The sequence below is a fragment of the Tiliqua scincoides genome, chromosome 4 (assembly GCF_035046505.1).
Source record: "Tiliqua scincoides isolate rTilSci1 chromosome 4, rTilSci1.hap2, whole genome shotgun sequence".
Classification (NCBI taxonomy): Eukaryota; Metazoa; Chordata; class Lepidosauria; order Squamata; family Scincidae; genus Tiliqua; species Tiliqua scincoides.
In genome coordinates, this window is record NC_089824.1 from 130,679,610 (window position 1) to 130,696,152 (window position 16,543).

A 16,543-nucleotide genomic window follows, 5' to 3' on the forward strand; every position below is an offset into this window, starting at 1 on the left:
GCCCCCTTTGCGTTCCTCTCACGTTGCAAGGGCTGCTTTCCTTCGCCTTGGAAGGCAACGGTGCAGAGATCACTGCGCTGGCAGCAGGTCCCTGGAAGCCCTTTGCGAGATCTCCGCCGTGGATTGATGCTGACGATGTGAAATCGTGCCTGGATCATTCATTGCAGGTAAGCAGGTAATCAAGACACTGACATGCAATGTTGCACTGAAGCAGTGGCGCAACGGGGGGGGGGTGAATGGGATGCTCACCCACCTCTCCAGCAGTCAGGGCTGGAAGCTGTCTGGGTTTATTGAGAAGGGGGGTGCAAGCAAGCCAGACTGCAGATTCAGATGATATCCCTACCTTAAAAATGATGCGGACACACAAACCCTATAAAAAGAACAATTTTTATATTGTTAAGTCATGGGCTGCATATTAGGCTTTCGCACTGATGTGAGTTGAACCCTCCAACCCCACCATGGGCTTAGCAGTCGCAGGAGCATCCATGGGTACTGCCATGATGTCAGCGTGTCCCCTCCCTTAGGATGCTTGTGAGTGACCCAGGTCAAGATATCTGGACAACAACCTCTGCAGCCGATTGAGATCTCCTGTGTTCACACAGGAGAGAGTAGTGGCAGTGGCAGCAGTGGATCATCTTCTCCCCCCTTCCCCCCCCCGTGCCATTTTACAAATCCTAACTATCATCCCATTAAGTCAGGAGGAGACTTATCAGGATGTGTTGGGGAGCAAATGGTATAAGTGGACATGAATTTCCCTTTGTGCTGCCACCCATAGCTATAGCAGTGGAGAACTGTCAACTTTTCACCACCTGGTTTCCGGGCACTGTGGGAGATTGCTTGGTACACAATGCTGTCCAAAGCATAGGGGGAACATGTCATTGGAGGGGCCCTCACAGTGCTTTTGCCCCAGAGCCTCCCAAAAACTGCAGTCACAGCACAATCCTATGCTTGTCTACTCAGAAGTAAGTCCCATTATATTCAATACGACTTATTCCCAGGTACAGGACTGTACAGGTTTGCAGCCTGAGCCTACTGCCTAAATAATGATTTGGGGTGGGTGGGTGGATGCCTGCCATTCCTATCAAGCTACCCTTGATAGGAACAAATCTAGATCCCCTGATCTACCCTTGATAGGAACAAATCTAGATTCCCTGATCTCTAAGTGTACTTCAAGTAAATTTTAAAATAAAAGCTTCTATAAACATGACAAAAGAAGCAATTGAGAAAGATGCATGACTGGGGTGGGAGGGAATGGTTGTTCCTAAATTGTTGATAGCATAGGATGTGCTATTTGTTTCACACAGCATTGTTGTGATGGAGCTAGTAGTCCAATGCACACTGGACTACCCAGACACAGGGGGTGACTTAACCACATATAAATCATGGCAGGATTGCATACATTTGTGGGAACCCTTCATACAAAAGGGTGTTATAAAATTCACAGCAGTGATGATCAGCACTGTATATATAGTAGCAAATTTGCCTGGTGAAATTTTCCCCTACATATTTTCATAGAAGATGATCTGATACTGCCTGTGAGAATGCATAATCCTGAATTATGTCCATGTTTCAACAGGCCTAAAGGTTATTCAAAACTGAGTTCCCCGGCACACTAATAAAGCTCTCAGTGCAGGAATGAGGTGAGTTCTTGTACAAAACGTATTCCTTAAGTTTAGGACATACTTATTGCAGGCTAAATTGCTGCCAGTGTCTCTAACTCCTGATGAATAAGACATTCTGATAAACATTAATTTATTGGGAATTGTTGCTACTATTTAGTTTGTGATATAAACACATTTGAGTTGTGTTGCTGAACTATTCTTTGCCTGGTATAGGGCATCTTTCACTCATGCTCTTGCAGGTGGTACATATCCATCCTAGGAAAGGAAACCAGATTCTTAAACATAATTCTACATTGTGGTCAATAGTTTCATTTATATGTTGTTATAATGGACTACTGTGAGTCTAATGTCCCAGTTCTGTAAATGGTTACAGTGAGGAAACAGATGAAGGCTTTACCTGGGAGTAAGGTAACATTGAACATGGAGGGACTGATTTCTCAGTAAACACACATAAGATTGAGCTGTAAATAGCCACAATCCCACTGTGAATATGTCAAGGGTGTGTACTGTGAATGAATGTCATGCAGGAGGACTGCTTCATTCAGAACTAGCATAGGGCTGGAAAAACAGTGGCATCAGTTAATTCTGAGGGAATACTGTGAGTAGTAGGTCAATACTGGCAGTATTGCATAAGGTTTTCTAAAGCTTTTTTGTTTTTCCTTGCAATGGTTCATGTTTCTGCCATAGTCTCCTTTGTGTCATCTGTAGCTCTTTTCATGTGAAGCCTTCCTTTGCTTATCTCAACATTGCTGGTCTGGCTGAAAAGAGGGATTATGGCAATATTGACATCTAGTAGTTTGCCTCTAGAAGAGGCACTTTCAGTGAGTGCTCATGATGGGAGCTCTGCCTGTGTTTTTTTCTTTCTTCCCACTTCACATGCTCCTATCCAAGGCCCTACTTTAGCTTCTTGCCCACTGGGTGTGCATTCCCTGCATAGTTAATTTGGGAGCTCACCTATTTGGACACCAGTTATTGTTAGTAAATGTTTGATCTGCTTCTGGTTCCCTGGTTGTGCTCCTGCAAGTAATAAGTTTAATTGGCCATATCAGTGGGAGGATTACTTGATGTCTATGGCGGAGACATGTGGTTGAAGGCAGAACTGCCCCACTGGAGTCCTTCAAAAAACACTTCTGCCACTGCCACCATGTGAACTGCACAAGCACTCACAACCCACTTGCTCTAACAGCAGCTGGAGCATGTGGGCTGTGAGTGCTTGTGCACTTTTCAAAGAGCTCAGGTGAAATGGTTCTGCCTCACCTGTTACCCTCACACCCCCAGTCTATAGGTTGGTATATACATAGGTAGATATATGTATGGTTTCTAATCTGTAGATTGCTTCTGATGAAGTGGACTGCAGCTCTTGCTGCAAGACATGGATTAGCCTTTAAGGTGCTACGAGACTCCTAGTTGTGCTTGCTGAAACACACTAAGGGCCCAGTTCTATAGGGCCTGGTGCTGGTGCTTCGCCATCACCACTGGCCGAACTGTCGCAAAAGGGGGTGTAAGGCACTTTCATGCCAGAAGTACATGTGCACCTCCAGGGCTGTGCCCAGTGGCAGTTGGCACGGGGCTCTGCTCCAGGCAGTAAGTTTTACTGCTGGTCAGTGGCAGGGCATTTCTGGGCTGGGGAGGGGGCGGAGATGGCAGCAGGCTCTGCTCCCATATCCTCACTCCCCCAGGCCAGGAAATGTGACATAAGTCTCTGATTCTGGGCCTGCTAAATCCGAGGACACCCTATGGGGCTGCCTGGCCACTACACAGGGTAAAAAAACTTGCGTTCTCTTACACCGAAGAGACCTGGCAGTGCATCCCTGCCCCATTGGATACAGCGGTCACCATTTTGGTGCCGCTGCAGCCTTGGGCGCTAAGAAAGCTTGGAACTGGGCTGTAACACAGCTATCCCTCTGGACGTTGATACAGCTGCAGGTGTCAGTGTTCCCATGTCTTTTCTAGGTGCTGTTGGGAGCTTGCCCCTGATTTTAGGGTGGCTATTTATATGGCCCCTTGTTAGGCCCAGTGCATATAGAACTGTATTCTTACTCATAAATCCTCATTTTTCATACCTGCATTCAGTGTATTGTCCTTCATCTGTTTTTGGAGCTGCAAAGCTGGTGGTTCTGACATGTATTTTTATCTGGTGACCCAAGATGGGATGCTTGAGAATATGTATGAAGAACACTGCCTGCCATACTTTTCTGTGGATTTAGCAGAGTTGTGTCTGAACTGTGGCACTTCGGACTGCTGGGGGAAGGGGGAACAGGCATATGATTTAATGCTCCTCTGTTTAAAACAATCCCTGCACATATGATATCAGATGGTGGGGGAGGGGAGTCTAGTGTAAACTTCTCACTGACTTCTTTCAGTATGGAGGGAATTTGATTTTGTATGGAAGATGATACACTCTGAACTGACAAAACTCAGACCCACCTCTGTTGCTTTCATGAGATCTAAGACACTTTGTGCTCCCCCATTTTTCCCAAATTACCATATTTCATTTTCTTTTCATCTTATGTATTTGCAGTTCCATTGATGTGGGGAGGCAGAGAAATGTGTTACAGAAATGAAAGCTGGCCAGCACTACTTGATGTGGGGTGCACCCTAGTGCACCCAGGGTGGATCCTGGGGGGCCATGGGTGCGTGACCCCTCCCCCAAATTGTCCTGCCAGCAGGGAAATGCGCCTGCCAGGAGGGGGAGCAAAATCAGGCACCAGGGAATGCCCACTGGGTGGGCACCAAGGAGATTGGCTGGAATGGGAGCTCATGTCTACCCACCTGGCAAATAGCCATGGAAGCTATAAGTTGAACCAGGAGTCCAGGTCTACCCGGCAGGTAGATCTGGGCTCCAAGTCCAGGTAGGTAGGCAGTGTGCCTGTACTTCTGAAGGTAGTGCTCATGGCCTTCTCCCCAAATACAGGCACTGGATCTGCCCCTGAGTGCACCCAATATGTGCCTGGTGATTGTCTACAGAGCTGGGTATTTCCTCCAGCCTGCAGGTTCCCAGGCATTCTTGATCAGCGAGGTTGCTCACTTTGTTTAGTAGTATGTTCTTAGTTGATAGACACTCCATGCTTTTGAAATGCAACTTTCCTCCTTTAAGGGTGGATCAGGGGGCACTTAATCTCCATTTGCTTGCCTCTTCTGCCTGTTTGTAAACTGCACAAGACCTTGAGAGCCCAATCCTATCCAACTTTCCAACGCCAATGCAGCTGTGCCATTGCATGTGCACTCTATACTGCAGTGGCGGTGGGGAAAGTCAAGGATGTCTTCTCAAGGTAAGGGAATGTTTGTTCATTATCTTGGGGGTGCTTTGAATTGGTGCTGGAAAGTTGGATAGGATTGGGCCCTAAGTGGCATAGCTGGGCTGGTCCTACTCCCTGGGTCTGTCATGTAGAAGGTACAAACTGTACTTTTGCTGTGCTATCCCACTGTTGGTCCAGTGCATGGATAGTTCAGCTACCCAACTATGGGTAGTTGGGCAATCCTTTTCACTTCCTGGTTTTTCTTGCCTGTACAGTCAAGACATCCAGGATGTCAATATGCCAGTTAAGAGGGTTACATGATTCTCAACAGCTCCACCAACTCAGCAAAATTGCGTTTGACCTCAACAAATCTTATAGATCTGGTGTTCATTATATTTTGCAATGTACAACCATGGACTCATAGCTTTCCCTTTCTTTCTCTTTTCAAAACAAGGTTTTATCATACCTGCAAACTACCTGGAAGAATTATGGGGATCCGGCTTCTTCACTTCTCTTCTGTAGTGATCCTTTTGTTGCTTCTAATGGCAGGTGCACTAACTGCTTTACTGCCTAATATAAAGGAAGACAAAATGCTCAATTTGCGTAGGGAAAGAAAATCCCAGGGCCAGTCTGCTCTGGATTCATTTACGCTCATTATGCAGACATACAATAGGACTGATTTGCTCCTGAAGCTTTTAAATCATTATCAAGCTATCCCGCAGTTGCACAAAGTGATCGTTGTGTGGAATAACATTGGGGAGAAAGCACCTGAAGACACCTGGAATTCACTGGGGCCTCATCCTGTCCCAGTTATTTTCAAAGTGCAAACTGTGAATCGCATGAGGAACAGACTTCAGGTTTTTCCTGAGCTGGAAACAAAAGGTAAGGATTCTGTTTCTCCCCCTCCCCTCCCCAAGTTTGTAATCCTATATACATTTACTTCACAGTAATTCCATTGAACATAGTAGGACTTACTACTAAGTAAAATGTACATAGGATTGCAACAAATAAGCTGTCTGATAGTATGCATGTTTGATAATATGCATGCAATGATTGCAGCATTGTGTGATGACATGCATGAGTAAATGAGTCATTACAGATCAAACACCACATACAGAACCAGGGATGAGCACTCAACTTAGGATCACTGGACTCACACAGAACACTGTTTTTGACAACTTGAGTTGACTCGATTCATGGACGTCACAAACCTTGAGTTGAATCACGACTTGGGCCCAGTGACTAAAAAAATCTAAAAGAGTAATTTTGAGTCCTGACTCTTTTTTTTTTTTAGTGTATGTGTTCTCTTGCTTGCTTTTTTTTGCCACTTCTGCACTGTGTCGAAGACCTTGTGGGCCTTCTGAAGGATAGCAGCAGATACAGTGGGAGGATAGGTTTCGGGAGGCAGGAGCTGGGAGGATTGAGGGGAGGAGGAAGGTTTAAGGTTTTGTTTTGTTGCTGTGCTTCTTAACTTGACTCGTTTCTCAAAATGACTTGTGACTCGATTCAAAATGACTACATTTCTCACAGGTTGCGACGGCCATATGCTATGACTCGTGAGTCATGTTGCAGGGTTTTTGACTCGAGACTCCCATTGTAACTCGGGCTCCATGCCTTGAGCACGTCCCTGCACAGGACATGCATATCACTTTAATAATACAGTTGTGCCCCAGTATCCACTATGGTTCTGTTCCAGATTCCCCTGTGGACACCTGAAACAGTGGATACTGGAGACACCTTTAAAAAGATAGGGAAAAGTTTAAAAAAAGTTGGTAAAAGTTAAACTAAGTGTATTTAACAGGGCTGGCTTTGTCTTTCGCCCAATGGTTGTTCATGTCTTGTCCCAAAAAGCAATTGGAACCTTTAGATGTTTCCCAGCAAAAGTAAACGGAGAAACTATTTTTCCAATTTGTCAGTATGTCTTTTGCTCAGTGTTGCTTTTTTTTTTCTTCAATATGTGCTCTCATCAAAATATTTTTTCCTCTGTTCAGCTGTTTTGATGATGGATGACGACACCCTAGTTAGTGCCTATGACCTAGTTTTTGCTTTCTCCATTTGGCAGGTAAAGTTTGCATTCTGCTTTGCCAATCTTATTTCATTAGCTACAAAATGTACAAAAATGTATTAGAGTTATTTGCTTTTCCTCTTAACCTACAGTCCTCTGTACTCTTTCCTGGACATAAGCCCCATTGAATAGAGTGGGACTGCTGCTTCTGAATAAATACACATAAGGCTATGCTTTATGTGTCCAAAAATACAGTGATTCCTAGGGGTGGATCAAGACCTGCTAGAGGGAGGTGCAGGGTGTAATTGATGAATTGTAACACTGCAACCTATACAAGTTTGAAGTAAGTCCCGCTGTGTTAAATATTACTATGCATAGGCGGCAACCTAAACCTTAGGCTGCAATCCTATGCACACTTATCTGAGAGTAAGCTCCATTGGACATAGAAAGACTTCTCAATTGACATGTATAGAATTACACTGCTGTATGGAGGCAAAATGGATTTTAAGTTGAATTGAGGCCTGCATTCAAACCTGCTTTGTCAGCTTAACTAGTATAATATCCAGGTATATAAAATTAAACCGTGTGTTCAAAGCATGAGCCTAGATGTAACATTATTTTGTGTGTGTGTGTGTGTGTGTGTGAGAGAGAGAGAGAGAGAATATAGTTATAAAATCTAACAGCTTAAGAGACAATTTCATGCATCTGATTCAATGGGCTATGGCTCATGGCAATGTATGCCACAATAAATCTGTCAGTCTTCAAGATGGCTCTCTTTGTTGTCGGTGTTAATTTCATGCACATACAATCTGTACAGTTATTCACAAGTTGTATTTAGTATCTGTATGTATGGGCAAGCTGTACTCTACCTTTTTGAGGGGTCCAGTTCCTGAGTATCTGAAGTGAGGACATTTGATGCCAAGCAGCTCAATCCTATCCAACTTTCAAGTGCCAATGCAGCTGCAATGCATTCCCTTACCTTGAGGAGGCCTTCACGACTGCCCATCCACAGCAAGATGCGGTGAATACTCCATTGACACAGCTGCATCAGCACTAGAAAGTTGGATAGGAAACCAAGATGGTGACTCCTTAATCACTGGTGATAAGGTCATACTGTAAAGAAGTATCTGCATTCTCCTTAAACCAACTGCCAATCCATCATATTATACTGTTAATAATAATAATAATTATCATCATTTGTGATTTAGCAGCAGGGCCTTCTCAGATTGGTATCTAGCCAATTCATACTTTGTAGATGCTTAAGACTGCATAGGGCTTCCTGAATACAAAACACCCTATCACCAAGTTAGGAATACATCAGGCAGTGCTGTATTGCTGTACTGCAATGCAAGCAACCTGGTTAGGACTGTGTTGGTAGTAGGTGTAAAAAAATATTCTAGATGGAATTTGAAACTAGTTTTTGTGGGTATGACATGTGATTTCACATGTGATTTCAGAATCCTTTCTGTCCTATTTAAATATATTATTGTGAGTTGTAACCTTTGGTGGATGCTTGTCAAATCCTTTTTTCATAACTTATTGTAAAATTGCCTGTATAATAGTTAGTTTCCTAATTTTCCCAAGTTCTCAAGATGTAAGACTTGTAATGTTTGTTTTTCATACAGCAATTTCCAGATCAGATTGTGGGATTTGTTCCAAGAAAGCATATCCCCAGCTCTTCAGGAATCCACAGCTATGGAAGCTTTGAACTGCAGAGTCCTGGTGTTGGAAATGGAGACCGGTACTCAATGGTTCTAATAGGAGCAGCCTTCTTCAACAGCGAATACCTAGAACTCTTTCAAAAACAGCCTGAAGCTGTACATGCAATGATAGATGAGACTCAAAATTGTGATGATATTGCCATGAATTTCTTGGTGGCCAAACATACTGGAAAGCCTTCAGGCATGTTTGTGAAACCGGTGGACATCCGTAATTTAGAAAAAGAGAGTAACAGCGGCTATTCCGGAATGTGGCACCGGGCAGAACACTTGCTCCAGAGGTCTTACTGCCTGAATAAATTGGTTAGCATCTATGGCAACATGCCCTTAAAATACTCTAACATTATGATTTCTCAATTTGGTTTCCCTCACTATGCTAATCACAAGAATAAAATGTAAGAATGTGCTGTGAAGAAATGCTTTGAGATGCTTCCCAACGGGTTACAATGACAAGCTAAATAGAGATGTCTATAAGGGATTTGTAGGTTGCCCATTACCTGGAGCTTGTTTCTGCCAAGGATTTTCAGAGATGTGAGGTCTGGGTGACGTGTTCCATCTTTGCGCTCAGCATGCAAAAGCTTTTTCAGTTGGCTTTGTTATTCCTTCCATTGCAATAGCCAGTTGCCACTTGCATGAGACAAGAGTATTCCACAGGTACATACACATCATCTCTGTTGCTAATACATCTACTACTACTACTGCAATTGCAAGCCCACACAAATCTTCTACTGGCCCACCTGTCCACGTATAGCTATGTTAAACATCTGTGATCTAAACGAAGAGAAGAACTAACTTTTGTAAACTTTTCTTGACTGGTTGCTTGGAGGCAGGTCTTAGACACAGACAACCAGGCATGTAGTTCCTTACAAGCCTGCTCATAACACTTAATTTCCAAACTGTAACTCCATAGAAGTATGGATTGAATTTTTTTTCCTAAGGAATATCTGCCTGTTGAGTATTCATTTGCAAGAAAAGTCATTCTCTACCACCACCCTCAGAATAATAAAGACATAGTTAAACTAAACAACCAGGGCCAAATATTCAAGGTACACACTGCACACAGAGTTTGGTTTGTGCACATGTGAGGAATTTGCTCTCCACTACCTTGAATATATTTGTTTTAGCAACATTTATTTATATTTTTGAGATTTAGTACATTTCTCAGGCCAAGGGCTACAGTGAATTGTTTGCCAAGTTTTTTAAAAAAAAAATCTGGCATACTATAAAACATCTCCAAGTTTATATAACTTGTACTTTAGTTGCTTTTCTTCAGTCTCAAATGTTCCTGAGTCTCCAGTTAAAATGAGAGACCAGGACTGAAACACAGTTTCAGCCTCCATCCCATTCCAAAAGCCTATGAAGCATGTCGTGCCAGTCTGATTAGGGATATTTACATGGAAATGGTAAAGCAAGACATGGAGAAGGCAGCTTCGCTAGGCTAGGCACAGTGGAAGCAGGAGGGAAAATCTTTCATAGCATTCTGGATCATGGTTTCTTCATTGAAATCTCATCTAGATTTTCTCTCATCTCACACACTTTCCATGTGTGTGCAGCCATGGATCTTTGCTTGCTTTTGACAGCCTCCCTGCCTCCACAAATGGGCAAGCCACATCTTGATCTTGTGTTTGAATGCTATTCAACAGGGATCTGTGGGAACAAGAATGTAAATGGAGACCTCCAGCTGTGCACATGTGAATCACTTGACCTGACCAGCAGAATTAAGCATGCATAACAGTTGGACGGTAGGCCCCCATCTACAGTGGTGATATATTGCAGTTCAAAATGCTGAATGTTCCAGTATTGTAGACCAGACTATGTAGACCAGACTTGCATAATATGCATCCCAAGGCAATATTGGTCATGTGGGCTTCAAAAACAGACTTGTATCAAACATCTGGCAGGCTACATTCATCTTGGAGTTCAACTGTACTTCTTTATTTGGCATCACAAGTGTGCATTTGTTCTGCAGTGTTAAGATATCTGAAATCCATGGCTGATTGCTGCCTTCAAAAAAATATTATTATTTAGTGCTTGGCTCTAGAATTGGAGCTGTGCTACTGTGTGTATTAAGGTGCCATGTTTCCAGCTAGTATTCTTTTGACCTGGCTTCATTCTGAATTTTGTATTTCTATTTCTGAAGTCTGTTTTGAGAAATGAGTCCAAAACACACTTATACGTGAAAAATATTTTTTATTGTAGGGTACAATGGCAGCTACAGATGTCCACCTAATTTAGTTGTACTTGATTCTAATTTAGTTGTACTTGATTCAGAGTGTACTTTTCCCCTCCCCAAATCTTGTATGGTTGTTTTGTTTTGTTTTGTTTTATCAATATGTTGTTGCTTCTGGTTTTGTTTTTCATCCTTATTTTCAAATAGAAAAGCTAATAAAGGTATATCATGATGACAACTAAATGTTATGTAGTTATCCAATAATGGAAACTGTATTAAACTGAAAGCAGTTAAACTCCTTATCCTTTGTATGTTTGTTCTGAAATCAGTTGCACTGAGTGGGAAAGTACTTGCTTTAAATGTGCATGGGAGTGGAACTATGCCACCTGATCCACATTTGGTGAGAAATGAATGAACTTCATCTTTGAAAATAGCAATGCAGTTCAATTCTGTGCATGGTTACTTGAAAGTGGCAGATGTGGACAACTACATGAGGGTGGGGGTGACCTTACCCTATCTGCAGGATATGGCGTGCTCCCTAGGCAGAAACCAGTCGTGTCAGTCAGGGCTTAGCACCAAACTTGTGACATGAGATGCCACAAGTATTCTTGATAAACAATCTTTAATTCCCTGCTAGTATGTTTTTCAGATATTGTTTCAAACTGGTTCCCACCCAGGAATGTAACATATCCTCCAGTTAGCTTTATGTGGCTGTCACTTTTGCATCTATTAAAAACTGTGTAATAAACTCCCATGCATCATTTCAGCTACAATCTACCCTCATAGTTGTTTCAGAAGCCAGCTTCGGATGTTCGAGCCTGCCATGCTATGCATTAGTTGGGACTTCACTTGCAAGCTATTTTGAGAAGAAAATGCCTCTATGTGTGTAAGAAATGTACTTCCTTCAGCACTGCTCCAGTGCACGATGGATGTCTGCAAACTAGACTGAAACCCCTGCTTTGCCCTGAAACTTGTTGACTAGGTTTAGTTATGTTGCTATCTTAGCCTGAGCTGCCTCACTAAGCTATTCTGAGGTGACACCCTGCTTTAAGCAATCCAGAGGAAAGGCAAGATACTAATTCAAGCAGTAAATATTAATTGTGGCGGTTCCCCTTGTCGTGGCTTGAGGAGCAGAGTCTGTTTATCAGATAAGGATGAGACTTCCTTGGAAGCCTGAGCTTCAGCACCAATCTTTCATAATAATTAAATGCTACATAGTGGGTTAAGCTGGTAAGACTTGACATGTCTTGAGATCAGTGAATGCCGTAGACATAAGAAGGAGAATCCTAGATAGCCCCTTTCACTCCTAAATCCAGATAAAATGTTTTCCTGTGTAATCCTGGATCCAGTTGACCCATATTTAGGTAAAAAATATAATGAATGGAGATAAGACTCCATTCCTGATTTATTTCCTGACTCCTGCTACTTAGACAGCTGCCACTATTTTTATTTCCTGGTAGAAAAACAAGTTTTCATCCTATATTGCTGCCCATTACTGAATTTTTCTTAATTTGACCAGCAGGTGTCACTCTTAATGAGTCCCTTCATACCCCCCTGTCAGTACCACAAAGAAAGAGGCACTTGAACTATATGCAGTTATTTATAGTTTTGTATTAGGAATAAATGTTGCATTGTAGCTTTGTGCTACAAAATATATATGTTTTATCTAGTATAATTAACAGTAGTACTTTAGATTTGTTTGTTTCTATTTAAGCATAGGATACAGGTACAATATTTTGCCAACTCAGATTAATCATGAACAACAGTTAGCCTAGTCTATTCCCTGACCATGTCCCATAGGATGTGGATGTGCTTTCTCTTCAGATCCTGTAAGGGCATATCTAAAAGAAGGGTAAAATTTTGGATAGACATCTGGCAACCTGGGCATAAGGCAGCAATCCTTTACACACTGTCCTGGAAGTAAGCCCAATTGGGCACAATGGAACATTTCTGAGTAGACATGCATACAATTGTGCTGTAAATTATACAGGTGACATTTAACAGATAGGAGTTTAATAAGGTGTTATGAATTTTCTCCATCCTCTGTCACCAGCAGTGTTGCCGCAAAAGGGGTGTGCACCACTTGGTATCCAAGTCCTTCTTAGTCCCAGGGAAGGAGGAGCAGAACCTAAAAGGTTCTGCCCAAAAACCAGAATGCCCTCATCAGGCCTCAGTGTTCAACAGTGGAGAAGGAGTTGCTCCAGCTCCTCACCACTACAGAACAGCTCTCAGGTAGCCTATCCTCTCTCATCACTGGCCCTGAGTGCTTATGAAGCCTTGGAACCCCCCCCCCCACCTTCCTGGGCTATTTCCCATCCCCACACGCATTCAGCTCCACCGGTTCCAGCCTTGAGATTAAGAGGCCAGCATTGCACCAGAGTAGGGAGACTTTCATCCTGCAAGGAGCTGCCAACCTTGTGTTTTGGTGGCCTGGGGGAGGACAGTGGGAGGACCAGACATACAGCCACGTGTTGGCTGTGCATTGTTGACAGCTGTTCCCCAGTGCCATGGTTGTGATGGGACTGTTAAAGTCCCTAAGATGGTGGGGCAAGTCCAGAAGCAGACAGGATACATCAGAAAATAGGAACATTCAGCAGAATAAAAGTTAAGTGTGCCCCTCCCTTCTCACAGAGAGCCACCAACTGCCTCTGTGGTGAGGAGGAGAAACAGAGGAAGGAACTGATCTTAACAAAATGTGAGCTGCCTTGAGGGTGTCTTATGAAGTGAATGGATGACACACAAACGCCTGAATAAATGATAAATACATAAAGGAAAATTGAGGGGTTTTTGAAATGCATTTAAGGGAGGGAGGTCTAATGCAGCTGAACAGGAAAGCAGCATCTGTAATGTGCAAGAAATTTTTTAAAAATTATTGGGAAGATGGTCCTCAGAGCAGTCCCTGGCAAGCTGGCCTTTTGCTGCCCAACGTAAGGCCTGCCGCCTGGAAGTTTTTTTTCCGGCCCTCAGGTTCTCCCAGCAGCGCCATCAGCTGCTGAACTGCGTTGAGGTGTCACTGCTGAAAGGGCAGCCCACATGATATAAGAAAACTTTATTGGCATATTTAAAATCCAAGCAGTATAAAACAAAGGATTGGATGGAGGGATACACGAATCAGACAGTTCACCTCCAACCATGACCAATCAGGCCTTGCTGCCACGTATCAACCATTTGAGACCATCATAGAAATACATCTCTTAATTATATTTATATATTTGGCCACCACCCAGAAAGCTCTTCATGTACCCCACTAACCATGTATACAATTTTATTCTGGTCATTCTAATCCCAGAAAGCAGCCAAGATCGGCAATAAGTAACTTATACGAAGATCCTGATGTATAGGACAATATAATAATATATGACAGAGTGTTTCTATGTTACCCAGCCTGCATGGGCAAACTCTGTCTGCAGCTGGAATACCTCTACGTCTTCCAAACAGCTGCTCAGATGGAATGACATTACATCTCGCTAAGGTGAACGCCCTTCTGTCTTGGGGGCATTCCAAGAAGTCAAAATACATAGGCCTCCTTCCAGGTAGAATAGAAAGATAAAGATCTAGTGGAGAGCAGATTTTTGAGGCATTGCTATAAAGGTCCTGCTGCTCGATGTCAAGGAGCCTTTGTTTCAAGGCCCTATAGGCCTGTGCTGAGGGTAATGTGCCTAACAAGTCTGAGGACAGCCCATAGAGCAGATTTTTTTACTCAATAAAGTTAAGCCTGGGAAAAGTGGGAAATCCGGTAAGAGACCCCGTATCAGACTATCTTGATCTGTCTGGTGATACACTCTAAGCCAAGGGCAAAGACATAATTTGGCTCTTCTTCTTGGAAGTATGGTCAAGATTTGCATATTTTCTCTCGATTTGCAGCTAATGAGTTGCTAGATGAGAAAAATTGCTTACTTCTGGTCATGACCTGATAAATGACATCAGTTTCTCCTAAATGACATCACTTCTGGCCCTCAGCAGGCATCATGAATGCTATATGGCCCACTATATGAGATGAGTTTGACACCCCAAGCTAGAATCTTATTCACTGTCAACAAGGTCATTTTCTGGTATCTTCCGTCACCTGATAAGTTGGAATGGCTTTTCACCTGAGCCAGTTACAGATGACCAATCAGATGCAGCAGAAGCCAAGTGGTTGCATACAACAAGCTGTCCTTAGCCAGGGGAGGTGATCATAGGAAAAAAGTTGGTTCTTCTCAGCCATAACTGCTATTTTGGATACAGGTCTTAGCAGGGATAGGAACTCGAGTCAGGTGACTCGAGTCGCAAAAGTGTGCGTTTTTGCTGACTCGGGCACACTCGATTCACACACATAGAAGACTTGGCAAAATACTCGAGTCAAGAGCCCCTTGACTCAGCACTCATCCCCATGCATCCAAACTCGAGTCTGTCTGTGTCTGGGTGTGCATACTCACTGTTTTTGTGGCATGAAAACCTCATGGGGCCATCATTCAGACCAGACAAGTAGCAGGGAAGTTCCAACCAGGAGGCAGGGGAGAGTTAATGTTTTGCTTTTGCATGGAGTGGAAGGGGGGAGGCAGGAGTAGGCTGTCTTGCCCATCTCTGAAATAACCAGTGATCATTGGATGAAGAATGGGCGGTCTGATATTTTCTTTGGCTGAGATAGGGCAGGAGGTGGAGTCCAAGGGGGTTCCTACCTTAGGACTGACTGGAGAACCCCATGGAAAAATGAGGCCTTGTACAGCATGGGAGTATTTAAAGAGAACTCCAACACACACACACACACACACACACACACACACACACACACACACACACACCCTGGCAGCAGCTCTGTTTTTTTTCCATGGCAGGTTTTTTAAAGGGAACGACTCAAGACTCTAGTCTTTTCAAGTTACGAAAACATTCCAGGAGACTCAGAAAGTGCACTCATTATGACTCCTTTGGAACGGAGTCACAGGGGCAGAGGCTTGGAGCTTGACTTGAGTCAAGCTGTGCTGGATTTGCCCATCTTTGGGTCTTAGATATTTAAAGAGGAAAAATGAGATCTGACATTTCCTTACCATTTAAATTCTTAATCTGGCAGTTTTGCCAAATGTTCACCTGGGAATGATGTTCACCTGGGAATGAACACTCCAAGTCTCAGTGTTTCCTACATTATAGATTGGGATTTTTTTCCAGCATCTTATTTGTTATTTTATTTTGACCTTCAGAAAATGTTAGTTATACATCTTATTTTTTCAGTACCAGATGCTAAGAGGAGAAAAACGCAGGAAGAACTAGTGATGGAGTACATTCACAAAACCATTCAAAAGAGAAGAATAAAGCCAAAAGAGCAAACCAGTTTTTGAGGGGTTCATACGATTGATCTGCATGTGCAAATTCTAGTACTGTACTAGAAGTACTGTAGTATTGGAAATTCTGTGACAATTTGACCTTTTACATGACTATCACATACAAGCATACTATTTTAAAAACACTTTCTTTTTAATTTTTTTAAATTTTATTTTAAACCAACAAAAATGACAAATACAAACTCAGAAAGCTAGAAATAAAAGTAAACATGAAAGTAGACAGTGAAAGTTGTGTAGCAAGTGTGAAATTCTAAATCTACATTTCTTTGATTGTATATGACAGTGCTTCTCAAACTGTGGGTCAGGATCCACCAGGAGGTTCGCTAGCCAATTTTAGGTGAGTCCCCATTCATTTCAATGTGCATTTTATATATATATTTGACTTGATGCTACCATGATAAGTGACTTCATTTGGGGAAATGTTACAGATCTGTACTTTTAACAGACTACTACATATGTGCTTTTAACAAT

At 42.8% G+C, this 16,543-nt stretch overlaps 1 protein-coding gene across 2 annotated transcripts; it reads left to right on the forward strand.

Moving 5' to 3' along the window:
• On the forward strand, positions 1–11,038 carry EXTL2 (exostosin like glycosyltransferase 2). 2 transcript variants are annotated; one of them, XM_066624271.1, is made up of 5 exons: positions 1–175; positions 1,577–1,640; positions 5,316–5,743; positions 6,853–6,923; positions 8,492–11,038. In XM_066624271.1, exons 2-5 carry the CDS (start codon positions 1,636–1,638, stop codon positions 8,981–8,983), a joined length of 996 nt encoding a protein of 331 aa, XP_066480368.1. In that variant the 5' UTR covers positions 1–175; positions 1,577–1,635; the 3' UTR covers positions 8,984–11,038. The 2 variants fall into 2 exon arrangements, with proteins under 2 accessions (XP_066480368.1, XP_066480367.1); XM_066624270.1 differs by having other exon boundaries at positions 1–167.
• Positions 11,039–16,543: the final 5,505 nt, after the last annotated feature.

Excerpts from the sequence above, each read along its gene's own strand:
- EXTL2 (XM_066624271.1), top strand. Across the intron at positions 5,744-6,852 it reads TCCTGAGCTGGAAACAAAAG|CTGTTTTGATGATGGATGAC; the intron begins GTAAGGATTCTG and ends TCCTCTGTTCAG. Across the intron at positions 6,924-8,491 it reads TTGCTTTCTCCATTTGGCAG|CAATTTCCAGATCAGATTGT; the intron begins GTAAAGTTTGCA and ends TTTTTCATACAG.